The sequence below is a fragment of the Myodes glareolus genome, chromosome 7 (genome assembly GCF_982192425.1).
Source record: "Myodes glareolus chromosome 7, mMyoGla1.1, whole genome shotgun sequence".
Taxonomy (NCBI): domain Eukaryota; kingdom Metazoa; phylum Chordata; class Mammalia; order Rodentia; family Cricetidae; genus Myodes; species Myodes glareolus.
In genome coordinates this window covers 14,210,016-14,237,350 of record NC_142032.1, presented here as the reverse complement: position 1 = coordinate 14,237,350, position 27,335 = coordinate 14,210,016, and the positions used below count along the sequence as shown (strand labels likewise).

The 27,335-nt window shown below is 49.4% G+C and overlaps 1 protein-coding gene across 1 annotated transcript in view; it reads right to left on the bottom strand.

The window, feature by feature from the left end:
- Positions 1–23,717, bottom strand: part of Col17a1 (collagen type XVII alpha 1 chain) — a 43,942-nt gene extending 20,225 nt beyond the window's left edge. Inside the window, exons 1-22 of the mRNA XM_085694081.2 lie at positions 23,211–23,717; positions 18,946–19,008; positions 16,207–16,251; positions 14,928–15,032; positions 13,707–13,838; positions 12,754–12,801; positions 11,821–11,856; positions 10,914–10,961; positions 10,241–10,384; positions 8,688–8,846; positions 8,019–8,090; positions 6,666–6,737; positions 5,947–6,015; positions 4,794–4,955; positions 4,335–4,415; positions 3,855–3,899; positions 2,633–2,863; positions 1,840–2,055; positions 1,579–1,608; positions 1,211–1,237; positions 352–378; positions 179–241 (exon numbers count right to left, since the gene is read on the bottom strand). Of these exons, the coding sequence (XP_085550207.2) occupies positions 179–241; positions 352–378; positions 1,211–1,237; positions 1,579–1,608; positions 1,840–2,055; positions 2,633–2,863; positions 3,855–3,899; positions 4,335–4,415; positions 4,794–4,955; positions 5,947–6,015; positions 6,666–6,737; positions 8,019–8,090; positions 8,688–8,846; positions 10,241–10,384; positions 10,914–10,961; positions 11,821–11,856; positions 12,754–12,801; positions 13,707–13,838; positions 14,928–15,032; positions 16,207–16,251; positions 18,946–18,997 (1,864 nt within the window). The 5' untranslated portion in view covers positions 18,998–19,008; positions 23,211–23,717. The remainder of the gene's footprint in view (positions 1–178; positions 242–351; positions 379–1,210; positions 1,238–1,578; positions 1,609–1,839; positions 2,056–2,632; positions 2,864–3,854; positions 3,900–4,334; positions 4,416–4,793; positions 4,956–5,946; positions 6,016–6,665; positions 6,738–8,018; positions 8,091–8,687; positions 8,847–10,240; positions 10,385–10,913; positions 10,962–11,820; positions 11,857–12,753; positions 12,802–13,706; positions 13,839–14,927; positions 15,033–16,206; positions 16,252–18,945; positions 19,009–23,210) is intronic.
- Positions 23,718–27,335: the final 3,618 nt, after the last annotated feature.

Here is a 27,335-nt window from a genome sequence, read left to right as displayed (position 1 = left end):
CTCTGCTCAGAATGTGTCCTTAGGTCTTAAGCCGGCCACAGCCTCTCCCTCTTCAAATTCCCTATTTAACTCCCCACCTTTCTCTGTTATGGTCATTGTTGTCTTCTAAAACAAGACCTCCTTAATCCTTAAAAAAAAGAGCGAAGAGGAAACAAACGGGTAGAAAGGGGGGTCTTACCAACACTGCCCTTCTGTCCCTTTGGTCCTTCTGGGCCTGGGTGGCCTAGGGGCCCAGAAATACCTGCGGATATATAAGAAGACCCCAGCGTGTACTTCCTCCAGAAGCTGGCAGCTACGACTGAGCGTACCCAGCCCAACACGAGAGGTGTGTAATCACTGCAGGTTACATACCTGGCATCCCAGGGAGGCCTCGGTCTCCTGTAGGGGTGAAAGAAAAGGAGACATCAGATGGAGAACATGGCCTGGTCCCCTAAGGAGCCACTAGAAGGTTCGGTTGGAACTTCCAGAGAGCAAATACATCCAGTTACGTTCAAATTGTTGCTAAAACCACAAATACATTTTTCTATCACTGGGTTCCATGAGTTGCTTGGGACATAATTGGAGTGGGAATACGGTGTTTTCCTGAGTTCTGCTGTACACGGGAGTCCTGTATATTACCTGACTCATCAGGCTGGACTCCAGAACCGCCAGCTCCCATCCCAAACAGGGTCAGGATGGCTGTCAAATTGTAAATCTTGGGAGGTGGACTTAGGTAGGGATCCAGGGTGTGTACTGAGGTTGGAAGTGTGTGGGAACCATGAAGGAGCTACACAGGGGAGAAGGGCAGGCAAATGGAGGAACCCAGTTCCTGCCTGGGGTCTCTTATATATCCGAGTGAGTTAGAACGGAGCCAGGGATGGAGGTGGGCCTTTCTTAGGCCTTTCTGAGTTCAGGGTCCCTTGCGTGATGATGACAGAAGGTTCCTGGGCCCATCCACATCCACTTAATCAGAGATTCTGGGAGGTTCTGGGAGGGGCCAGGGTCTTTATGTAGTTCCTTCCCCCTCTAGAGTTGACAAGACGCTCATGATACGATTCAGGGTAAGCTGCTTTGGGTCCAGCGAGGGGCAACAGGACGGGCAGCTCCCTCCTCAGGCAGGTGCCGACTACCACTTATTAAAAGGCCTTTCTCAGCCTGAGGATTTTTCTGCTTGCTTTAACCCCCTCTTCCCCAGGGCTTAAGGTAAATCGTCTTTGGAATAGTTAGTTACCTTTAGGGCCTTGACTCCCCATGTCACCTAAAACCAGAAAGACAGATACTGTGAGATGGTATATTAACCAAGAGCTGCTTTCTCACCCATGTTTCAGGGTCATTGCCGACATGTGAACCACATATCATGGTGAGAAGACAGGGCCCTGTTAGGGCCCTCCTGCGCAGACCTCTAGGCTTCTCCTAGGACAGTGCCTAGGCTCCCAACCCTGCTGTGAGGTCGGACTGGAAAGTTAACTCCCAGCTTCCTGACAGACAGGTGGTATCTGCACTCTCCCATTTGGATAAAGAGAAAAGGATTCCAATCCCGGGAAATCACGCCTCCCCTGCAGATATGAGAGCAAGGGAAAGCTTGGATCACCCCAATACCTTTTGGACCAGGGTTTCCTCTGAGATTTCCTACAAAAAAGAACAGACCTTGAGTCAGTCAGTCAGTAACACATACACACACCACCACCACCACCACCCAAACAAGAGCGGGGATCCCAGCCCAGCTCCGTCTTGTCTCTTAGGGTGATGGAGGATAGGATGGGAGAAGAAGAGAGGCCGAGGAGTGTCCCCAGGACAAGCCTAAGACCCCCCAGGCCCCAAGTTCTGGGCTGGCTGGCCTTGTTTCTGGCCTGCTCTCACCGTTTTCCTGTTCTTTCATCAGCTTGTCCCTCACGAACAGCCAGATCACCTCCTGGCTGCGGCCATCCAGCTCAGCTTTGCCTAATGCAGGTCCCAGGCCGGGTGCCTCACTCAGAAGGCGGTCCTTGCTACTTCTCTCTATCTTGTCTTCGGAATAGTGCACCCTGGTCTTCTCCAGCTCGTCCACCCGGGCTTTGAGCTTCCTCACCTCCTCCGCTGTGACGGACACACAAGGACCGTCCGTGAGGACTGGGTCTGGCTCTTGCCCTGGGGCCCTGGGCTGGGGGGAGGGGCTTCTGCACACTTCTGGGCACATATTTCAGGAATACTCGTGCAGAGAAAATCCTTGTGGTCAATAGGCGCTAACATCCTCCTGAGTTTCAGGGAAGCCTGGCTCTGTCACTACCCAAGCTGAATACAAGGCTGGCTCTCCTTCCTCTGGGAGGTGGAGAGAGAGGAAACAGGGAAAAGGATGGAGATGCTCAGGAAAGATAAAGGTTGAAAGGACCAGAAGGCAGTGAGGCCCTAAAGGCCATCAGTGCAGGAGCCGAGGGTGGAGCCAGGACCTCAGATTCCCAGTGTCCTGCTTAGTGACCTTGAGACTTGGACCAGATGCCTCCAGGGGCTGTTTCCTCTCTGTAGGAAAACGGTCTTTGCGCTGGGTAGCAATCTCCAGCTCCTTGGCCCTAACACTCAGGACTGCTTGCCGTTTCCTGTCTAAGAAGGGTGAGAAGGGCTGGGGACTTCAGGGACTTCAGGGACTTCGTTCAGGCTCTGTGACCTTGGCACCTACCCAGAGCAATAAGGCCGAAGAGCAGACCCAGCAACAGCAGCCAGGTAAGCAGCAGGCCCAGCAGCCACTTCCACCAGCTGCAGCAGGAGCCGCAGGGGCACCAGGCAGGCGCAGCCCCCCATGTTCCTCCACCACCGGCACCGCCGCCGGCACCACCAACACCACTGGCGGCGCCTCCACCGCCGCCTTTGCCTCCACCACCACCGCCCCCTCGGTCATAGCTGTGGTTTTCTGTGGAAAAAAAACAGGGAGGATGAGTTGAATTCAGGATGCTCCCGTCGTCTCCCTTCAAATTGGTGACGTCATGTGGGTCTGGTTCCGGAGGGTTTGAGTTTGTGTGGCTTTTCATGAGCAGAGAGATACGAATGGAAAGGAAGTCTGAAAACCCTGGGATTTGGCTGTGCGACTTTTTTTTTCTTTTTTCTTTTTCGTTTTTGTTTTCGAGACAGGGTTTCTCTGTAGCTTTGGAGCCTGTCCTGGAGGCTGGCCTCGAACTCACAGAGATCCGCCTTCTCTGCCTCCCAAGTGCTGGGATTAAAGGCGTGCACCACCACCACCTGGCGGGCTGTGTGACTCTTGACATGACAATTTTTATAAAATGAGGTTAAAAGATGACCTGCTTCGTAAAAGGGTTAAACGAGATTCTTAAGGAGAGGAAGATGCAGCCCTAGCGCATCTTTAAAACATCTTCATTGTTAGGAGCGTCACATGCACGCACGATGCCTACCTCTGATTAGGCCTAAACCCCCATCTCTAGTCACTAAGCCTCACTAGACACAGCTCACCTTTGGTGGTTCCCACTTAGTCCCATAAACCTAAAATTATATTTTAAAAGGTATGGGCTGGCAGTTGTCTTAGGAGGTGGGAACTTCATGCACTTCTCTCACAAGGTGAAGGAGGAGGGGAGGAAAGGGCAGAGGGCTGGAGCAAGCACAGGACGATCATCCTGGCCCTGCTGTGTTGTGCCTGCCCTGGTGGGAGACTCTGGGCCTCGGGGACCGTGGCGGCTGGCCATTAGGAGCCACGTAGGGGGTCCTGGAGCATCATCTTTGTGACCGCAGCCTGTCCACTCCCATTTTCCATCTTTCTCCCTTTTGAGCCTGTAGGAGGCCAGATCTGGGTAGCTCATGTATGCACAGGCTCTGGCAAGGGCCACCTCTGTCCCGCTAACTATGGCCAACCACACAGATCTTTCACAGCAGGGTCCCCCATTCTTACTCACCTACTGAGGTGACCTTGCTCTTTGTGGACGCAGCATTTAGGTCTCCTAAAAGTACAAACACAAGCTGGGAGTTGAACTCGAGGACTGGAAAAGCACACGCGCACACATACTTGTACTCCCACACACAACCACACGCATGCACCCATACACATGTGAACCCTCACACAGGGCACCCCCACACATGCACCCTCTACACATGAACCCACGCAGTGTACCCCACATGGTGTACCCCCCACCTGCACCCACACACGTGTTTACCCATGCATATGTGCACCCATACACACAGGAACACACATACACACACACATTTCCACGTAAAAGCTGTGGCCTCCCACCCAGCAAGTCCGAGGAGGGCTGGATCCTATGTTCCTAACACATTCTTGGGGACTACTAGTGGACTCTGAGCGTTGTGGTCCCAGAAGACAGAGAAATGAGGTGTGGCTTTATTTCGTTAGGTGGGCAGGGTCGGATTTCTCTTACCATTTATATCTGCCTTTAGGCAGGTGTCAGCCACATATGCAGCCTGCTTTTCTTTTTTCAGGGTGTCTTCTGAAAAAGAAGCTGTGCGCAGAACCAGTGACAACCTGGTCTAGCCCCCCGTCCCCACCCCCAACCTGTCTCTCCACTCTTCCTGCCTGCTCAAATCCCCTCCATCCTGGGAAGACCCAGGTTAGCCTGATAGGAAGCTAGTCTAGTGTTCCTGGGCTAATCTCCTTCTCTGGGGCTGTGGCTGGACTCCCACTGTCCACACACTCCCTGTGGGAGCTCCCGTGTTTTCCTAGCTTATCTGCATTCAAGGCAGGTCCAGCAGGTATTTCTCCATCAAAATGGAATCCTGGTGGCTTGACGACTAACTCGGCTCCATCCGCCTTGTGAGGGCCCTGGGCCTCCTGTATAGTCTGCCCTTTCGAAGCCCACGGCACCCAGGCTCTGACTTACTTGAAGAGATGCTGGCAGGGGAGGCAGTGAAGACCTTCCCACTGTCCTTGGTCATGATCAAGAGTTCCATCTCCTTCTTGGCAGGCACGTTGTCTTTCTCCAGAATCAGGAACTTGCAGTCTTTATGCAAGAGGTCATCACTCTGGACACTGGTGGTGCAGGCTGTAGCGGAAAAGCCACGGGTGAGGAGGAAGGGAAGGATGCCAAGGAAAGGAGAGGAAGCCGTGAACAGAAGAGGAAGCAGGGAAGAGGAAGGAAAGAGGGTTCCCCAGTGTGTTGGTGGGGGGGGCTCCCCTTTTAGACAGCAGCGCTGTGAAGTAACTTGGGGACCAGCTAGGTCTGGCTATCATAAGGTTGGGTCAATGATGGACGTATTGGGGACTGATCTATGGGGCCACCTCTCTGTCTGAAGACATAGGGTCTTTATTGATCTTGCCAAGGTCTCTTTCATCAGCCAGGCCCTTCCTTAACTACCATAATAGATTGGTTTTACCATCCAGGGGAGGCTTTTTCTGACCACCCCGCTAACGCTCTGCCCTGGGTCCACCTCATCGCTCGCTTGCTTAGGAATCATGTCATTGCCTGGTGCACTTTGTCTTTGCGATTGTCATCTGCTTGCTCCATCGGCACTGTCTTGCTCTCACCCCGACACTACACGACTCTACCCTCTCTTGTCACCTGGAAAACCAAACTGCCCGTCTGATACTAAATGGGTGCTTGGTAACATTTTATTTTAAATGAATGAATTGCTGATCGGAAGGAGACACAGCAGGACCTAAGCACTGGAGGAAATAGCTCGTTGCATGGGGTGAACCCACATCCATAGAGTCTACAGAAAGCAGTGAGGGCGCGGGCCACTTCGGAGGGGCTCCCAGCTTCTCAAAGACCCCAGGTAACAGAAGTTTCTGGATAAGTATGGTGGCTGGAATATAACAGCAGGCAGGTGTAAGGGGGGTGGAACTTCCCACTCCAGAGAGGAAGATCAAGCCAGCTCATCCCTGTAGAAACATCCCTGAGACCTTCGAGAGGAGTTGCGTTTGTGGATCTCAGAACACCCATGCACAGGTTGAGATCTTTCCCAGGACACCGTGTGTTGTAATGATGCCTCTTCCATATGCCTACCGGGGCCCTAGATGTTGGTAATATCACTCACTAGCAGAGGTGGACACGCCGGTGCTGGTGACAGTGGGGGGCTGCGGTACGTTTTTCTTCACACCATATGCTGCAAAAGAGAAAGCGTCAATGAGTTGGGCTAATGTGGTACGGTGGTGTGGGAGCAGTCTGATCAGCTGAGAGAAAGCATGTGAAATCAAGTCTCTCCAGCCGGGGTGGGGGGTGGTGGTGGCTTAATTTACTATGTCTTTTCCTAGTTCGTAAGCCCACTTCCTTCAGGAAGTCCTCTTTGGCCTCACTCTTATCTTAATTCCTGCTGTTTTACAGGATGGTTATAGCTTCCCATGGGTTGGGTGTTCTACTCCAGCTAAGGAGTAGGCAGGTTGAACGCAGGAGCCGAGCATCACCGCGCCCCTTCCCCTGCTCTAACCCTCAGGTCTGCACAGACGCAGTGGCCTGGCAGAACAACATAAAAACAACCACGGAGCTTTATCTGAATCGCAAGTGGCTGCAAAAGACTGACTGATGAGTTGGGCTGAGAGACACATGGGAACGAGATGTCTCAGGGTGGACGTGCTGATGTTACAGGCTCCCCTGCATAGTTAACTCGCAGCAGAGACAGTAAGGGATGAGGGTTGACATCTTAGGCTGGCGGGGGGCTGATTTACTGGTGGAAAAGGCCTTTTGGTCCTTTCAACTTTCTGTGAAAAGGTGTGTCGTGAGTTGTCGCGTCTAAGGGGTTAGACATGGGCTACCGACCTGTGGAAGTGGTGGCTGTGCCGTGGGCTAGGACAGAAGAGCTGGGGACCAGATTGTTCTGCATGCCAAACACTGCGAGAGAAACCAAGAACGGGCGAGAGTCGTGAGTGGGAGGATGCCCTTGGGGTGCCGCAAGCATCCTGAAGCTGCAGGATCATTTCCCAGAAAACTGCTTTTACCAGGGCATGCTCTTAGAAACGCGGTCATCATCTACCAGAATAAACTTTGTTTATGATTGTTTCAGAGTAAAGGCCATGCGAGTAAATAGAAGTATGTCACGTAGGGCTGACAAACACTACCGCCCCCTGAAAATATCCTGTCCCTGTCGCTCTCTAGGGCTAGTAGGTACGCTGTGCGGGGACCGGATGCAGATACACTGAGCCAAGAAGCATGAACACAGCACGCTTCTCCCTTTCTTTTGGACTCTTTCTTCTGACGCAAACACATAAACTCCCTGGTCTCCCCTCCCTTTGAGGTAGTGTATCTTCTTCAAGCCGTATGCTGCAGGAGAGAAAGCACCAAGGAGCTGGGCCAGCATGCGAAGATGGCTTCTACGGCTGGGGAACCCTGTGATCAGCTGGGCACAGGAAATCAACTCTCTCCAGCAGTGGGGGGAAGGGCTTAATTTCCTGTGTCTTTTCCTAGTTTCTCGGCCCACTTCCTTCAGGAAGTCCTCTTTGACCTCGCTCTTCACTTAATTCCTGCTGTTTTACAGGATTCTTATTGCTTCCCGTGGGTCGGGTGTTCTACTCTGACTAAGGGGTTGGCAGGTGGAGTGCTGGAGCCAAGCGTCACCACGCCCCTTCCCCTGCTCTAACCCCGAGGTCTGCGCAGGCACAGTGGTCTGGGTGGTACAGCATAAAATAACCACTGAGTTCTGTTTGAAGTGGTTTATTTGACGATCCCCTTTTGAGACAGCACACCTCTATGCAGCCCTGGAACTCACCACACAGAGAGCTACCCATCTCTGCCTCTGGAGTTCTGGGGTTAAAGGTGTGCACCTGCTAAAGCCTTACCCCAATTTTGACTCCTAGGCTTGATTGTTGACTTAACTGTCGACTTGACATAGCCTAGAATCATCTGGGAAGGCTCTCAGTGAGGGATTGTCTACCTTGAGCTGGTCTGCCGACCTGTCTGTGGGGGACTGGTCTTGATTGCCTTACTGGTGTGGCTCCCAGCGCCTATGTGAAAACTTCAGTTCCAGGTGATCCCTCTTCTGCCCCCTGCTGGTGCTTCACACTCATGATGCACAAACATCCGTGCAGACAGAATGCTCGCTCACGCAATAGAAAAATAAATAAATAATTTCCAAAATAGTATAAGAGGAAGAGGTGACGAGGTGGCGGCACTGACCTGAGGAGCAGCTGCTGAGTCCGGGGAGCAGCGTGGGAGAGCACGATGCCATGTTATTCGGCACTCCAAAGACTACAGCGGAAAAGGGAAGACAGTTGACGGCAAGGCCCGGGTAAGGCAAGGCTCACATGCTGTGCATATGCCAGAACAAATGCTGGGAGCTGGCAAGGCTCACATGCTGTGTATACACTAGAAGAAATGCTGAGAGCTGGCTCTAGTGTTCTGTTACATTATTATCTGGGATAGCTAGACCCGGAGTAGACAAGTGGGTCCAGTTAAGGGTTCTCTTCTTAGTGGCTCCATTTTATAGAGTGGGATCTCTAAATATTATTTGAATGGTTCAAGAGTTCCACAATCAATTCACACTCATTGATATGTGGTGTCCTTATCTATTTTTAGTGTTCTTTTACATTATAGTTCTTCTGATACTAAGTCTTATGTGTTCATTCTATAAAAAGTACCTTCTGGGTTAAATTGAAATGAACAATGTTCCAGTGGGAAATGCTTTGGATATTTGGGCATAAAAAAACAAAACCGAAAGCAAAACCTTCCCAGGAGGCCCTGGGGATGGTGCCCACCGAGGGAGCTCTTCAATGGCAGAGGAGAGCTGCAGCTGCTCCCATTGGTCCCCATTCCGGAAGGGAGAAGCCAGGTGCAGCCCACACCTACCTGATCCTGCTGAGTAGGCATTGGTGTTGAGGAGGGAGGAGCTCTGGGCTGTCATGTTGTTGTGATAGGTCCCCATGGAGGACCCTGCGGGCAAGGTGGACGACCACATGTGGGAGGGGAGGTTGGTGTCCAGTACTGTTGCGTCATAGGTTCCTGATACTGGAAAGAGAAACACACGTGTACCTCACCATGAGAGAGATGGACACTCCTGCTGGGGGAGCTAGGTGGCTTGGCTCCCTGGAGCTTCCCTGAATTTAGTACTGGAGGTGACATATCCCAGGAACTCCCTCAGTTCGGGATAGCCTAAGGCACTCCTTCAGTTCGGGATAGCCTAAGGCACTCCTTCAGTTCGGGATAGCCTAAGGAACTCCTTCAGTTCGGGATAGCCTAAGGAACTCCTTCAGTTCGGGATAGCCTAAGGCACTCCTTCAGTTCGGGATAGCCTAAGGCACTCCTTCAGTTTGGGATAGCCTAAGGCACTCTTTTTTTTTTTTGACAGGAGTCATCGATTTCTTCGATCACAAAATTCTTGCTAGTTCTTGGTGAAATATGAAAATAATTTTACTTTAGTGTCCACTAATCGTATCTTCTTCTAAGCATTTCTTTCTATATCTTGTGGGCCTCTCCCTACCAATGAGGACAACCCTTTATTGCTCTGCCATTTTTAAAGATGCCCAGGGGTAGTTCAGTCAGGAGCTGCTTCTGGCCGCCCTAGCAAATGCGGGGTATGCATCAGACAAGGAGTGCTCAGGTGTAGTAACTCCTTGGACACAGCGGCCTTCTTGGTTAGGCACTCACTGAGTCATCTCTGCGAGTCAACCAGACTCAGGCAGGCATTCTGTCCTGACGGCTTTCCATGCCTCTTCCAATCTGACATCATGTCTGCCCATTACTCCGTGAAAGGGCGCTGGCCAACAGCTACTAGCGTGTTTGGAGGTTTGGCTTTACAGGGAAGTCACACAAGGAAGGTCATGGTGTCAAGACTTTCCAGAAACAGCAGGAGACCTTCATCCAAAGACATGGCTTCTTCCCTCGTCTCTGCCCACACCCCTGCTAACTTCTCTCCCTGTCACTTGAAGAAGTATTTCCCTCATGGAAGACACACGACACACTCCATAAGGCTGCTGAGTACCCTCATTCTATGTGACCCTAGTCTCTTGGTTTCCTGTCCAATTCCCCCAGAGGACCCCCACACACACACCAGGGCATTGACTATGCCTCCCTTGTCCATTTTTTTTCCTCAGGGGTCGACATAGAGTAGCGTAGGAGAACTACTTCATCACTGATGGTGAAAGCACTACAACGTTGCCCTTGCTCCTCTCCTGGACAACACATCCAGAACTCTCAGAACCGGCTGGGGAGACACTTAGGGATTTAGCTGGGTACCACATCCTCAGAAGACAGCCCAGCAGGTGGATTAGAAAGCCCTGCTCAGACATTCACAGGGTGGAAGAGCAGGCACTCGGTGCTTTTCCAACTCTGGTAAAGCTGAAAAGGCACAACTTTCACATTGTCCCCAACTCCCCATGACGGCCTGGGGCTGTCACGCTTACCTGAGTGGGAACTCGCAGTCACCATTTTGGTCTCTACAGTGCCTTTCTTGGGGATGGGGAGAGTGTTGGAGGTGTTCCTGGTGGGACTTGCGCTTGCAGATCGGCTCCCCTTAAGCAAACGCTTGACTTCATCCAGCTCTGTCCCTGTGAAGAACCCCAGACTTTCCCATCAGGCCCTGGACTCTTTCCTAAGTCCAAAGTTCAGGGAAGGAATGCTGATGGCATTCTGATACCAGAGAAGTTGGTATCTGCCCCGTAAGTGGGGACATTTTCCATTAGCGCTGTAGTTTTTGAATTTTGACAATTTGTAGCTCTTAATAACCTGCCAGGCTGCAGCTGGGACAGCCTCATAAATACAGTGTTTCATACACACAACTCAGAGTCCTTGGAGGTATTTCCTCACCAGACTCATTAGGGTGGCTGCGCCTGGAAGACACTGTCATCTGGGATAGGGCAGTTAGAGGGCTAGGCTTTTTTTTTAAGAAACTAGCTTGACAATTGGCTTTCCCCTGAATATGGTGTCTTGGGTGACCAGGTACGCCTGCCAGGGTCGAAAGGGATTCAGGGGAGCGCACGTTATCCCCTAACTCCTCGGCTCTGTGATTCCTCTGTTTCTGTTTTACTCTGAGAGTTTCCTAGGTGCTGTCGTTGCAGTAGGACAGTGACCACTTACATCTGGTGGATGGTGACGCGCTCTGCAGTCGAACTCGAATTTCGCTCTCTGTACAAGGGGAGAGAAGAGAAGGAGAGGCTGTGGATGAAGGAGTCTGCATCCCTGCCCAGCACCTGAGTTCTGAGAAGAGTGTGACTCACTGGGTTACTCTGTGTGTGGCTACAGAAGGCATGTCCTCTCTGCCACAGCGCTGGCCAGCTCACTCCTAGGTGCCTGAGACTTCACAAACCCTAGGCTGAGCAAGGAGGCCCCGCTTGCCACCACCCACCTCACTGCTGCCAGCATCTTTCTGCCTCCGAGAGCCCCTAAGACAGGGACAAGAGAACTCGAAAACCTCTGGTGTTCACTTCGTCATCTAACAGGAAGTCGGAAAGATGGCAGCTTAGAGCTAGCTTCAGCCAGGGAGTGGGCTGGTACAGCTCCCGATGACACACGGTGGGAGCCGAGCCTGCGGAGGACTCTGCCTTCAGTGCAGCCTGATACAAGGCTCCCACGGTTGCACAGGCCTCTGCTAGGGTGACTTTTCCTAGAGTCTTTCTCTCCTCTGTCTTTTCTAGATGATGAGCTATAAAAACTGTCCCTTGCAACAATTTGAAAAAGAAGGGCTTTTGCTTGTCTTGATTTATGAACAAAATCAGAGCACGTCTGGGAGACCAGCTGTGAAGACAGATGTGGCATCTGTATCCCTCGGATTGCCACTGTGTTTGGTTTCTGTCCATGGAGCTTTCTAGGTCGTTCTCAGATGCTCACTCCTATGCTCACGGAGTTGTCTGAGACTCTGCCGTACTCCAGGCTCCTCAAGACGAGGCTCTTCTTATTTACGCTTCTGTGCTCTGCTTCCTGGCTACAGGTTGACAAGTACTATTTCCTCAGAGTGAATTGAACTGGATTCAGTGATGGTACTCACCTCGCGTTTGGCTTCGCCCTCTGGTTGCAGAAGATGCTGAGGAAGAGAGAAATGTAACCTCAGGCACAGATAAGACTTGATATGCTGAATATTTTTGAACCCGGGGATATTTTCACAGTGTCTAAATCCAGATTTTTTTTTTACTGTATAGAAGATGCTAAATAAATGATGCCCAGATGCTGAAGGGCAAATAATGTTCTTGCAACACCTTTATGCAATTTAGTTGAGCAAATGTTGAGCTAGCTGATGCTTAGAGCGTTGTGTCAGAGGTGTGTGTGTGTGTGTGTGTGTGTGTGTGTGTGTGTGATGCATTTGGACAAGTGGAAACACTGTCAAATGGACCAAAAGACTGCTAAATCTTTAAGTTTATTAAAGCCTGCCTTGGCTTTCCCAACATAAGCAACTCTAGAAAATTATAATCATTATGTAACCACTGGTCCTAACCTCAGTTCATTTGTACATTGAGATTCTAAGAATATAGACCAAAGACTTAAGGTCAGGAGAAACACTTAAGGTCAAGTGAACACAGCTCAGTGTGGCACAGGTCTACCACGTGGCCCTTGGGAGGGAGCTATAGAGAGACGTCCAGCATTTGAACATTGTGACTGGTGCTCCTCCTTGGCGGCAGGTCTCTGTGAAGACCATGGAAAGAATACCCCCTACAGCTGTTGCTGGGCCTTAGGGGCTCATGTGTCCTAGCATGAACCGTGTACACGGCTTACCATCTTAGCAGTGTCCTGAGCAAATGCTGGCGACATAAGTTAATAGACTGGCAAGAATGCCTCAGGGTGAATGGGAAGCAAGTCAACGGGAGCCAAACTCTGAGAAGAAACCATTTGGCTCCTGGTACCCCTGACCAGCATCCCATCATTCAGGCATTTTCCTAGGGCCCCGTTAAAGCATTTAACCAGCAAATGTAAGGAGCCGACTTACCGAGTTCCTTCCGTGGGTACTCAGGGGAGGAGTTGCCGCTGGAGCTACCTGGAGAGCAGATGGGACACTTAGTACAAAAGGCCGCTTACCTCTGTAAGGCTTCCTACGGGACGGGGTGCTAGCTACTATGCCCCACAGCTGGAGGTGTTTCGGGAGGCCATGGGTTGTTCTTGTAGCAGAACTCACCCAAGCAGGGGCCTTTCCTGTCCCGACTGTGGGCATCGCTCTGTGCCCAGGGGCACAGCTATTTCCAGGTTCTTACACTTCACATCAGTGGCAAAGCCTGCCAATTCTGTCTCTTTTATCTCGCACCTCCCAGCCCCCTTTCACTGCTAGAAGCCTACTTGTGGCCCAGATTTCTCTCTTCTCAGCTATCGAAGATTTCCTTTTAAGTTGTCACCTGTCCGTGGCTTTCTGGGCCTCAAATATGATCACCTGTTTGCCTCAAAAACCTCTGTGTATTCTTATGCAGAGACTAAAATCTAAGCCTAGTACAGAATCTGAGCCTCCCAATTTCTCTTTAGCCCTGGACCGTCCTTGTCTTGTCCTTCCATCTATGAGTGTAACCACGATGCCAAGGCCAAGCACCACCGTCATGGAGTCATCCTTGATTTCCTCAGTGGAAAGTAGGAACCTCCTTCTACTCAGTATTCCTGCTTCTTCCTGTCACCTAAGGTCTATAGACTATAGGGACCCTGAAGACAAGATCCGTAAGGCATTTCGTAGAGCGTAAAACATGGTAATGTGCTAGTTGGAAAGCGATTAAGTGAATAAAAAAATGAATGAGAGAGGTAAATGAATGCAAGGCTCTTCCAATAGTGCAGTCGGTAAGAGCAGCCATGCAGTGAGGAGGAAGATGGGGTGGAGTGCAGACACAAGAGAAGCTAAGAAGCCAACGTGCCAAGGATGAGCGGCATTACACCAGGAAGAGAGCGGCTCTCCTCTGCAGATACCTTCGTAAGTTCCATGGCGGGTCATGTGGGTTTTCCTCTCAAAGGTGGAGCCTGGAGAGTTGGGCAGGGTGGAGGCCGGTGAGTGAGCTCTCCTGTAGCTGGAGGTGGAAGCGTTGCCCCGGATGCTCCCACCTGCCATGGGGAAACAGTATAAATTCTAGTGGTACCACCTCACCAGAGATGCTTCCTCAACATCCAAATGTGGTTCTATAAGCCAAATAACCTCCAGGCTAGTAAGCGAGGACCCTGAGAGAGGGGCAGGGGGACTCCAGGGGACACAGGAAGAAGAAGAGAGGGCAGGGTTGCTGCTCCTGCCTTTTCAGGCAGACACTGAGAGGTAAGGATGCCCTCATACATGAGTGCGTGGGAGTTGTAAGGATGCTGAGAGTTTTCTTGAGGACTTGATGCTGGACCACAGTCCTGCTCAGAGAGACAAGGGCAGGCTCTCCTGAGTCTTACATTTCCTTTTTACTTCCTCTGCCACCTTTTACTGGCTTCCAGAGTTGGTTATGTGGGGGTTTATTCTTTTTGTCATACTTTTTCTGTGTTTTGTTTTCACGTGGAAGATGGCCTCACAGGGAGCTATTGTGGGTGCTTATCCAGCAGAATATTGCAGCTCGGAACTGCATGTCATTAGGGCAGTGGTTCTCAGCCTTTCTAATGCCAAGACCCTTTGTGATGACCCCAGCATAAAATTATTGTTATTGCTACTTCATAACTATAATTTGCTACTGTCATGAATTATCACATAGATATCCGATAGACAGGATATCTGATATGTGACCCCTGTGGAAAGGTCTTTCAGTCTCTAGTAGGGTCACAACCCACAGGTTGAGAACTGCATTCGAGTTTCTCAGCAGAGCAAATCAGACTTCACCTTTCAGTCATTGTTAGTCCGACTGTAAACCTTAAACACGCACAGCCTTCCCTTTATGATGCGGCTTAGGTAGAGGGATTTGACGGGAGAGCGACAACCTCCCTTGCAGGCTTCCTAATGATGAGTGTCACCTGCCCTGGAGACTTAGTGAAAATCGAATCCATTTGTTGTAGGTGTCCAAAGCTGGTGATTTGAGAGTCAATCCCTCCCTGGTCATTTGGGTGACTCTTGGGGGCATGTGGAATGAACGACAGAGAGGGCCATGACCGCAGAAGCAGACGGTGGATTTTCACTGTTTCTTATCCCTGCTTATCACCCTGACCCTCAGGCCATACACCACTTACTTGAGTTGATGTAGCCGCTGCTGCCATGAGTCAGACTTTGTTTCTCTAGCCGACTTCCTCCACCGAGAGAGCCTGTCTTAGCGTATCCATTGCTGGTGCTCCCTTCTGTTAAAGCAGGTGACAGTCTCAAGGTGGAGCCTGTCCAGAGGGTCTCCTCATCCTCGGCTCTGTGGAGCCTTCCCCGCCCCCCTTCTCATCAGGATCCCGCTGGTTGGGATGTCTCGCCTACCACGCTCCAAATTCCAAGCGGCCCTTTCCCCACTCCTCATTTTCAATACAGAGGTCTGGAAAGAATATCCTGCTTGATGTGAATGAGACCTTTCTGGTTAATTCCGCAGGAAAAACAGATCAGGCCGCTGAGTGATGCGAAGCCCCGCCCCCATCTCAGATGGAAGTTGGGACCCAGACACAGCAGCCGCTAGAGGTGCTGGGAGGACTAGTGTGGCTCTGGGTTCCACTTGACTTGCTTCTGTCACCCTGCTGTGGCCACGGATGGGTGGGTTCTCCCCATCCCACGGCCCACGTGGGCTTGGCCACGGATGGGTGGGTTCTCCCCACCCCACGGCCCACGTGGGCTTGGCCACGGATGGGTGGGTTCTCCCCATCCCACGGCCCACGTGGGCTCAGGGATAGTGTTGGAATCTCTGTTATTAGAGTCCACCAGGAAGATTAGAATCCACTTAAGAACTCCCGAACAAAAGCCGAGTGAAATGAAATGCTCAGGGAGTATAGGATTCCTCATATTTTACTGACTCTACTAGCAAATCCATAAAGACAGACGGCAGACATGGTTCCCAGCAGACGGAGTTCTTAAGGGTCAGGGGTAGCAGAGGGGAGGGGGGCGTAACTGCGAATAAACAAGGGGGTTTATTGCAGGGGGTGATGGGAATGTCCTCGAATTAGACGGAAACAAGCAGTTGCTGAGCACTTCCGCAGCGAATCACATGACTCGGACTGGTCGCAGTTGTGGTGTATAATCCAACATCAGCCTAACTGCTAGCAAAAGGCTATCTCCCAAGCCAGGCCGTGGTGGTGCAAGCCTTCAACCCCAGCACCAGGGGGCAGAGGCAGGTGCATCTCTGTGAGTTCAAGGCCAGCCCGGTCAACAGACAGAATTAGTTCCAGGACAGCTAGGGCCACACAGAAAAATCCTATCTCAATCCACACCCATTTCCCTCCCCCACCCGCAAGAATATATTCCAGAAAGTTTGGATTTTCTCGTGTTTAAGATCACAGCAGGGAGCCTTCACAGGGGACCTACTGGGACAAAGCCACTTACTTGGTGGTAAAGATGTGAGTCTTGTAGTTACTGTTTCCGTGATAACTGGAAAAGACAAGGAAAAGAGGAGACACTGTGGCGTTTACTGACATTGTTGGGTTTTGGCAGGGCCCAGTGTCTGTCGTAAATTAAGCCCATTGTTAGGCTCAACAAAGCTTTTTACATAGCTGTGTTTTATGAGAAGAAATCTGAACTATTATACATGGAAATATGTATAATATTTAATATACATGGAAATATGAGCAGTGACAGTCAATGTACCTAGACTATAAGTTTTCTCTTTGGTGCCTGTGGTGATTTGAATAAAAATGGCCTCCCATTGGTCCATAGGGAGTGGCACTATTAGGCCTTGTTGGAGTAGGCATGGCATTGTTGGAAGAATTGTGTCACGGGGGTGGGCTTTGAAGTCTCAGATGCTTGAGTCATGCCCAGTGTGGCATTCTTTTCTGATGTTTGCAGATTCGGATGCAGACCTCACAGCTCCATCTCCAGCACCATGTCTGCCTGCATGCTGCCATGCTCCTCACTATGGTGACAATGGACTAAACCTCTGAACTGTAAGCCATCCAATTAAATGTTTCCTCTGTAAGAGTTACCGTGGTCATGGCGTCTCTTCACAGCACAGAAACCCTAACTAAGACAGTACCAAAGGAGTTCCCCCACCAATTGCTAGAATGGGTTGTCTTGGCACCAAGGCCTCTTGCTGATCGCTCCAGTCCAGGCACAAGTCTGAGTCTGGAAGAGGGCCAGCCTCTCCTTTCTTACAGCCACATACACTATCCCTGCTCTGTCCCTTCCCAGAGATGCCTGGGCCAGCTGGGGCCAGCACCCTGGCTGATCTCACTCTGTTTGCCCTGATGAAGTTGGAGTTGTCTCCAGGATACCATGATTCATTCTGGAACCCTCAAGGATGTGTGTGAGTGTGGAAGGCAGAGAGAGGAAGGGAAGCCTGAGTAAGCCACTTTGGGAGGTCAGTAAAATGAGCCATCAATGAATCCCAGAGGCAGACTTTGAGGAACATTCCCTTATACCACACAACCACGAGTTTTTCTAGTGGTAAGCTTACGGAGACACTAACAGCTTCCCGCGTCTGGGAAAACACTGTTCAGAAGCGAGACCTCTTTCCTCGGGAGTCAGGAAAACACTGTTCAGAAGCAGGACTCTTTCCTCGGGAATCAGTCCCCTGAAGGAACAGGAGGTTTGGGTGGATTCCCAAAGCCATAATAGGGTCAACTTTTTGTCTGACTGTGGCCATCAACACACTACCTCCCTTGCTTTTGGCCTCACTTGGCTGGAGCCCCTGTGTGTGGGGGCATGCGTGTGCCATGGCACGTGGGGGAGGCATGTGTGTGTCATGGCACACGTGTAGGGCATGTATGTGCCATGACATGTGTGTGGGGGCATTGCGTGCCTGGCACGTGTGTGGGGACGTGCATGTGTCATGGCATGCGTGCGGGGGCATGTGTGTGCCATGGCATGTGTATGGAAATCAGAGAACAGCTTGTAGGAGTTGGTTCTTTCCCTCTACCATGTGGGGACTGGATTTCACATTTAAACCGTCAGCAGGCTGACATCTTTACGTGCTGAACCAGCCACCTGACTGGCCCTCACTGGTCTTTAAAGGAGAGTTTTCTGTGTACACATGCCATGCACATGTGTACAGATGTGGTTGTGTAGAGTGCATGCATGCATGCTTGTTGGAAAGACGGGTGAAAGAGCAGGGTGGAAAGAGAGGGTCCAGACCACTGTGTGCCGCATGGAGGGAGTCAGTTGCTGCTGGGATTCCAGCCTTGCTGTCCATCCATCCTCGTCCTTCACATGCCATGTTTCTAATTAGTTCTCTCACCCTCCCAGGAGCACAGGGTTATGAATGCTGTGGAGACCGCACTCAGGACATTAAAGGGAAGGGCTTGTCATAGGAAGGTGACAGCTCCATTTGAATAATGGCCCTTGAGCTCCCAGTAACCTCTCACTGTACCGACCTTAGGGATTTTCTGATGCATAAAAATAAATTATTTCTAGCCTAAAGTTCTAAGTCTGTGGAGCCAGGATTTTTCATTGTTGTTGGAAATAAATGAAAATCACACAATAAATGAAAAAGTTTCCTAAATTAGAGTTGCTGGAGAGACAGCTTAAACGCCCCCTGAATTTATCATTTGGACAGCTCCACAGAGTAAATGTATGTGATTTCAAGTTTTAGTGTAGATTTGGAGCGTGACACCAGCATTATTTCAACCTAGTCCCCAAAATAAGTAAGACATTTTACTTTTAGAATTTTAGTTCTGTTGTCCTATATCCCTGGGTAGAGAAAAGTTAAATAAAGGAGTTAAGCAAACCACAGAGAATTAGGTAGTCATTAAACCACAGAGTACCAGGCAGTTGTTGAAATTCTGCTCATGGAAACTATGGAGAAAAGAAAACCCTTCTTTCCCTCCTCCCTTCTCCCTCCCCTTCCTCCTTTCCTTTCCTTATTTCTCTTTTGTTCTCTCTCAGACTGGGGACAGTGCCCTGAGCCTGGCTCAGAGTGGGAATTTTCATCCTGGAACAAGATGCAGAACTCCTTAGGTTATAAGCTTGTGAAAGTAGAAATTGAGAAGAGTGCTCCTGGGAGAAGGAGTGGAGTCTGCCTGCGAAGACCTCCGGAGATGCCGCCGTGGCAGTGGGCTTGGAGCAGGTGATTGCCGCTGTTTCCAAAGGAGCTAAAACAGTTTTGAGTGAAAGAAATCCAAAGAGTCTTACGTCTCTCAGTGACGTCGCTGCCTGCTCGCGTGCTTTTCCTGGTCACATCCATCCCATAGCCACCTGCAGGGACAGAAGTCACTGCCGTTAGCAAGCCACGCCCCAACACGTTCACGCTCATAACCAAAGCCTGTCCCTCGCACTCAAAGCCTAATTTTGTGGATGGGTATTTTATCTGCATATATGTCTGTGCACCACATGCATGCCTGGTGCCCATGGAGGTTAGAAGAGGACATCAGATCTCTTGGAACTGGAGTTACAGATGCTTGTGAGTTGCCATGTGGGTGCTGGGAAACAAACCTGGGTCCTCTGGAAGAACAGCCAGGGCTCTTAACTGATGAACTGTCTTCCCAGCCTCACACCATGGTTTTGGTTTGTTTGTTTGTTTGTGGTGAGTGTGTGTTGATTGGGAAGCATAAAGTTATTTTAATTTCTTTTAAAAATCAGAAGGGAAATAAATACACTTTAATCTGGATTATCTTTTTCTTAGGAGGTTTTTGGTTTTGTTTGTAATGGAAGAAGGAACACACAAGGGCAAAAATGTCTAAGACTCATCCATGCAAGTCGTAATGTAGCCTGAGGTGACTTCCTTGGTGAGACCATGACGAAATAAGACCAGCTCAGCAGTTTGTTGGACTTAGCCAAGACTGGCGAGTGTTCGCTTCAGGGCCTGGCTGGATAGCTATGCCAGCTCCTTGTTCACTGGTGGTTCTTAAACCTAGCTCTAGAGAAGGGATGTGGCGTCATGGAAAAAACGTAGCTACACCTGAGGTGCCATCAAATGTCTTTTCTGGGACTAAGAGGGACAGCTCCATACACAGCTTAATAAGGAAATCTAGCCTCATTAAAGCAAACCCGGCTGGTGACTGCGCAGGAAGGCTGGCTGTGCCCTATAGGACTGTGCATGCCAGTCTGTGCGGAGCTGACATCCTCTCTGAAATCCTCAGCTTAAGAATTAATCGTCTCAGGACCGCAGGCGTTCTCTGTTGTGTTATTATCACTGCCACCATCATTATTTTTCTTCGAATTGACCATTACCAAGAGCCGGGGGGATTTGAGGAGATTAAACATTTCAGTAGAGCTGGATGCTGGCCAAGTTAGTGACTGGCTGTCTAGAATGGTACTTGATCAATAGGAAATATTACCCTGAGATCACAGCTTAGGAAAATGTCTGAATCTTTTACTATCCGGGTATCATTTTTGATACTTCCAGAGGGGTACTGATGGAACTGACTGAAGGCGGGTGGGTGACAGCTCTGTAAGGCTTCAGTCTCCTGAGCGCCAGAGGTCTCAAGTCTGCTGGGGTTTCTGTATCCACACAGTAACAGGCATTCCCAGGCCCTGCAGCGACTCCTTCTAAGAAGGAACTTCCTGTTCCTATAGCAGAAAGCCACAGGTTCCCCAGCTTCCAGAGGCATAAAGAGATAGACAGCCTGCTGTGAAGGCAGATCTTTTTGTGGCTTCCTGACTTTTGTGATTTTGAGCCAGACCTGGGCTAGCATCGTCCCACGGGAGAGAGGTTTTCCTCACAGAACTTCTGTTCGAATCATTCCAAGCTGGTAGTTGTTTTTAAAGTGTAACATCAGGGAAAAGGAACTTTGGTCAGGTTCGTGCCCGAGCCTGCCACCCCTGGCAGTGCTCGGCTGCACTCTGGAGCTCCCAAAGTACCACTTAATGGGAGCTTTGTCATCTAACATAATTCTTAACTTCCTCGATGTATGGGCTGCTTCACTAGCACGAAGTCAGAATTCGTAGCTCAAGTTTTAACTCCAAAGTTGTACCGATTTCCTTCTGCATTTCCCCTAATATTTGTTCGTTTTTGTTTGTTTATTTTGAGGCAAGATCTTGTTATATAGCCTTGGCTGGTCTGGAATTTGCCATGCAGTTCAGGCGGGCTTTGAACTCACAGAGATCCACTGGCTTTGGCCTCCTGAGTGCTGGGATTCAAGACATGGCTCTCAGATTTATTTTCCAGTCACACAGTCAGTGTGTGCTGTGATTAAACGCATGCACACACGCACTGACGCAGTCCAGGGGAATGCCATTTCCAGCTCCTTACATAAGAAATCGCTGCCAGCTCCAGGCAGCCCCTCGTGCAGTGGGGCACTAGCATTCATACCTCCCACCTGCCTGGCCACTGTTAGCCAGCCTCTGTCTCTTCCCATCCCCTACCTCCCCCCTCCATGTTTCTCAGCCTCTAGTAATCACCGTCCTCACCCCTTCTCTGAGGTCAACCTTTCAGCTTCCCCGTGAGAACGTGCCCACCCATTCTTCTCAGGAGCTGCCTTATATTTATTTCACAGCTAATGCTTTAAAAAAAAAAAAGTCCAAACAATCCCACTTGACTTTCTGGTGCAGGAAGACAAAATTTGAAAACAGTTTCCTACTTTGATGAGTATTTTTTCCCTTTCTGCTTTCTTTGGATGGGGTCGCATCCGCTTAAGACCGTTCAGACAGGGATGTGGTCTGGGCACACACAAGGAAGGACCAGCTCCTGTCAGTGTGACAACAATCCACGGCCGTGACCGTCTAATGACACACAGAACACTCATACTTGATACAGAGGTGAGAATGATGAGGATAATCGTCACTTATTTATTTCTGAGCTTTTAATTAGAGGAATAAATGCTCCTATATTCTGCTAAATAACCACAGTATTTTTCAGCTTTTTTGTTACTCCAATCTCTGTAGATTTTACATTTTAAAATAAAGTATTATGGAAATTGCTGCAGAATGGGGAAACCATGCCTCAGCCTTTTATCTGACTCTCTACAGGAGCCAAGCAGGTTGAAGGCCAGGGAAACCAGAGGCCTGGTGCTCATGTCATGGGGTCATGTCATAGGTAGTGTCATGAGTTTGTTCCCTAGTACATTTAAGCTGGCGAGATGGCTCGGAGGTTAAGAGCACTGACTGCTCTTCCAGAGGTCCTGAGTTCAATTCCCAGCAACCACATGGTGGCTCACAACCATTTGTAATGAGGTCTGGTGACCTCTTCTGGCCTACAGGGACACATGCAGGCAGAACACTGTAAACATAATAAATAAGTAAATCTTAAAACAACAACCTAGTACATTTGGTCACCTTAGATCTTCATGACCACAGCTAAGACAGCGATTACGCCAGCCCATTGGCTGCTGTGACTGCCGCCACTGATGATGGTGAACAAACCATACATTGCCAACAGGCTTCTTACCGTTGGTTACAGTCTGTGTTTGGTAACTTGTTAGGCCTGATCCGTTTTCCCAAACAAAGAGCCTTTTCACTGTATCTGACCCATGCACGTTCTGCTCTGACTCCTGTGAGATTTTGCAGGGCCTGAGAGCAAGGCAGACTCCCTAACTATCTGAGGGCATCCATCAGTAGACGGACATGTGATAGTTTTAACTCAGGTCTCCGCCTCAGCTCTAAGAGAGGACACAGAGGAGGAACGAAACAGTACCAGGGTTCAGATACACAGCCTTAAAAACTTTGCACCTTCGAGGACGTAACAGTTCTAAACTATAGACTGCGGAGTAAGCACTTCTGACAGGAGTGAGATGGCTGAGGCTTGCCCGGCTTTCAAACGTGAAGGGACAGTGTGTTGGCTACTACAGCTCTGCTCCAGTTAGACCTAAGCTGGAAAGTCCAAAGCCAAGGCGATTGTTTCTTTGAGAGGAGAGGAAAGAGAGGCCAGATTGGCCAGTGAGAGTTTATACATAGAAACAGTGTTCCTCTTCCTCTCTCTCTCTCTCTCTCTCTCCCTCCTCTCATTCTCTTTCTCTTTCACACTCCAGTTTGACTCTAGGAAATCCCTGGACCAATTATACCATTCAAAGATTTCACTTTTCCGCAAGTTAAGGATGAGCAGCAATGTCTGCTTAGGCCCCAGAGATTAATGGAAACCTTGCAGCAACAGAGGCCTGGGGCATCCAGAAGAGGCTTGGAGCAGTCAGCAGAGGCTGGTAGGAAGAGGGAGACGGAGGGAAGGGGGCTGCCACCTGGCAGGAGCAGCTTACTATAATCATTTTTCGGTTCTGAAAATAATGGAGAAAAGTCGCCGCTGGGAGAGTCCAGTGGCTCTCTGCTGGTCTTCTCCTTGCCTTAGGTGGGTCTTCCTTGGTATTGTTTTAGAAGACCAACCGTAAGCAGCATACATACATAAGTGTGTGACCAATTCTGGCTTCACCCAGAGCTCCAGACAGAAATTCCCTCTTTTTCCCTGATAAACATTTTACAGTTGAAAGCAAGCTTCAAACCAAAGTCTCAGAGAAAGGGAAAAGACTCACCTGGCTTCGAGTCTGGAGGGACTGGAAATGGCTTGAAGCGGACACCCCTCTCTTTCTTCCTCAGATACCTTTCTTCTAGAAGTTTGCGGTGCCACTTTTTTTTTTATCCAGGCCCAGCCAAGGTGTGTTAAAGCTGAGTGATCGTTCAAAAATGTTCGCTTCTTCTCTCCCTCTTGTTTCCTTCAGCGCTTTGCTTCCAAACAAGTCCTGACAAAGGTGTGCCGAGGTTTGCCGCCCCACTCCACCCTTCCAATTATCTGACACTTGCTGGGTTTAAAAAAAATCTGCCTCCAGGAATCAAACTTTGCAGAAGGCAGAAGACTTCTCCTGCCCGCTTATTAACCATTTATAGACCCGTGGGAAAGGGGAACAAAGGGCTGGCCCACGGGAAATACCCTTCACAGCTTCTTCCTACCTCAGGTATCTGGAAATAACCATAACCTAGCAGTTTCCTTCCTCCAAACCACAGGGTACCTGAATCCCAGCACACATGATTCACAGGGCAACTCAGCCCATGAGGGATCTGTGGCCAAAGTGCCTGAGCTCTGGAAGAACCACAAAGAATGTGTATTCAAGATCTGTTCCTCCCATCAATGCCTTTGGCCTCTTTCCTCCGTTCCGGCCAAGCCAGGCCAGACTCACCTTGGTCAGTAGATGCCCGAGATGGAGGAGGTTGAGCAGTTGGTGGGTTAAGGGTTGCTTCTTGTGAAAGACTTGACTTGATATGTGACGATGACCTCAAAGGAAGCAGCATGTTGGGAATGGACATTCGGCCACCGATAATGGAGAAAGATGCTCATCAAGAGGGCTAGGGTCAGGTAATCACACAGCCCCTCATCTCTTGTTAGAAGGCCGCCAGTCACATGGGATGAGGGCCCACCACAATGCCCATTTAAATCGATCGCTTCTTTAGTGGCCTTTTCATTCCAATACAGTCCCATTACTGAGACTCTTGTGGCTAAGATGTCACTCATGATTGGGTGGGCGCACATGTCGCAATTTGATCTGCAAACAACAGCATGTATGTAGGTTTCTGTAGTTAGGCATGTGGCAACTACTGTAAAAAAGTAGTTGCGGACCCTGCGAGGGCGCGTGATCTTGAGTAGGGCTGCATAAATGACATTTAGATGACAGAGATCCCCGAGGTGAGGGGAAGGGGTAGATTATTCTAGAGCCTAGACAGAGAACAAAGTGGCTGAGAAGGCTCTGAGGTGGGACAAGCATGGTGAGCTAGAGAATCAGGGATGAGGCCAGATTGTGTTCAGCACTGAGAGAAGGGGGTGGTGGCCAGAGAAGCTAGAAAGGCCAGGTCCCCTCTTCACATGTGGCTTCACAGCCTAGGCAGGGTAGTGGGTTTTGGTACCTGGATAACGTTCTTACACTTGTAGTCTTTACAGGCACTCTCTGAGTGCTTGAATTGCAGATCCCAGGGGGAGAGACAGATGGAACTAATTTTCACGTGGCCTTTTACATGCTATTTATTTTACACAAATTGTCTTATACAATCCCTACTGCATAAAGAATTGTATTCAAGTCTAAGAACTGGATTTTGTTATTGTCCTGATTTTTATTATTATATGTACTTATTCTCTCTCTCTCTGGAGAAATGTACGCATGCCAAGGTTCAGAGCAAACTTTTTGGAAGTCGGTTCTCTCCACTCAGGCTGTCAGGCTGGGCTGCAAGCACCTTCACTTGCTGAGCTGCCGCTCTGGCCTTGTCCTCGCTTTTGCAGCAGAGAGAGGTGAAGTTCTGAGCAGCTGGGCCATCAGATCAAAGGCCCTATATCTCACAGAGGGTTGTACCTCTATTCCACTTGACTTTTGAGACCCCCCCCCCTTTTTTTTTCCAGAACAGGGCTTCTCTGTGTAACAGCCCTAGCTGTCCTGGAACTAGCTCTTGTAGACCATGCTAGCCTCGAACTCACAGAGATCCACCCGCCTCTGCCTCCCGAGTGCTGGGATTAAAGGCGTGTGCCACCACTGCCTGGCCCTTTGAACTCTTTGACTGCCTCCTTGTAGATTGTTAAATTTAAGTATACCAATGGTTGGATTGTTTGTTTGTTTGTTTTTGAGATAGTTTTGTCATGATGTATATAGGCCTGGCTGGCCAGGAACTTGCTCTGTTTACCAGGATTGCATGGGACTCATAGAGATCCACCTGCCTCTGTCTTCCAAGTGCTGGGATTAAAGGCGTGCAGCATCATGCCCGGCACATCCATGGTTTTGAAAAAGGGGAAGACAGGCAAACAGATCACACTGATTGCAAATGACAACCTAAAATAAAAAATATGCAAACCATGGGATTTTTCATCAGTAGCACTATGATATGATATTGATAAGAAAAGATTAGATAGAAATCTGTTTATTAAGACAACTGACTGGTTTAACTATGGCTGCTATTAGAGCTTGCTTAGCAACTGTTGCATAAACATAACTGGGCTTTTCACCTTTTGGTTCTTATAATAATAATATTACTATTCCACACATTCCATAAAAATGTCAGGCCCTTGAACTAACTTGTCAGCTAATCAGCCTATGTGTACCTATAAGCAATATGTTCCCACATATTCATGGGTGTGTCTGAGTCCCGCTCATAGATTCTGTAGTAGATACAGAACCACACAGTTCCTCATCTCTTGTTAGAAGGCCGCCAGTCACATGGGATGAGGGCCCACCACAATGCCCATTTAAATCTATCGCTTCTTTAGTGGCCTTTTCATCCAATACAGTCACATTCCCGAGACTCTTGTGACTAAGATGTCACACATGATTGGGTGGGCGCGCATGTCGCAATTTGATCTGCAAGCAACAGCATGTATGTAGGTTTCTATAATTAGGCATGCGGCAACTACTGTAAAAAAGTAGTTCCGGACCCTGCGAGTGCGCATGATCTTGAGTAGGGCTGCATAAGTGACATTTAGATCGATACACGACAGAGATCCCTGAGGTGAGGGGAAGGGGTAGATTATTCTAGAGCCTGGGCAGGTATAGATTGTACTAAGTATAGAATCTTTCCTTTGAGAAAGGAAGAAAAAGGAAATTCAATATTCACCCTCTACCTCCCCCAGGTTTTCAGTTTCCAGCTCTTGACAAAACTGTTTGGGACTCATCATGGTTCACGAAGAGAGAGAACTGGGTCTGTCAATATTCATGTGCAAAACTCTCAGCCCCAGGAATATTTTAGAGTAACTGGAAAACAGCGGAATTCCTGTTGAAATGAAGAGGCAGAGAGTCAGCTTCCGGACGCAGAAGTGACTAAGACCCCGTGGCAGGAAAAGTGTTCGTCTCTCCTGTCCACAGCCAGACTCATGTTGATGAGTCACTAGTCAACTTTTTAAAGAGGTGGATTTGTTTCCATTTTATATGCACATGGGTACTCAGTGTGTGAGGTGCCCTCTGAGGCCAGAAGATGGAGTTGGATCCCCCAGAACCAACGTTCTGATGGCTGTGAGATACTGTGGGTGCTGGGAACCAAATCTTGGTCCTTGGCAACAGCAGTGAGAGCTGAACAAACACTGATCATCACTGTAGGTCTAGTAATGGCCTTTTTTTTTCTTTTGGTTTTTCGCAATAGGGTTTTGATGTAGCTTTGGAAACTGAAGCCATTGTAGACCAGGCTGGCCTCAAACTCACAGAGATCCTCCTGCCTCTGTCTCACAAGTGCTGGGATTGAAGGCATGTGACACCACTACCTGGCTAGGTCCATTAATTTTTTTATTAGACATTTATTTATTTATTTATTTTGTTTGTTTGTTTGTTTGTTTTAAGACAGGATTTCTCTGTGTTACAGTCCTGGCTATCCTGGAACTCGCTCTGTAGATCAAGCTGGCCTTGAACTCACAGAGATCTGCCTGCCTCTGCTTCCCGAGTCCTGGGATTAAGGGCGTGTGTCACCACGGCCCGGCCAATTTTTGCTTAGCTTTTGATTGGCTAGGAGTCTAACCCAAGTTCCTTAAAAAGCATCTAGAAAAATAGTCCTGTTCCTAAATTTATCCAATGACTTTAAAGCAGGTAGAGGGAAAGGATGCCCACTCACATGTGGTGAGCCCATGCCTGCACATGTGATGCAGGTGGATATCACATGACCAGACTCTTCTCTAACTGAGCAGCATGGGAACAGGTGGA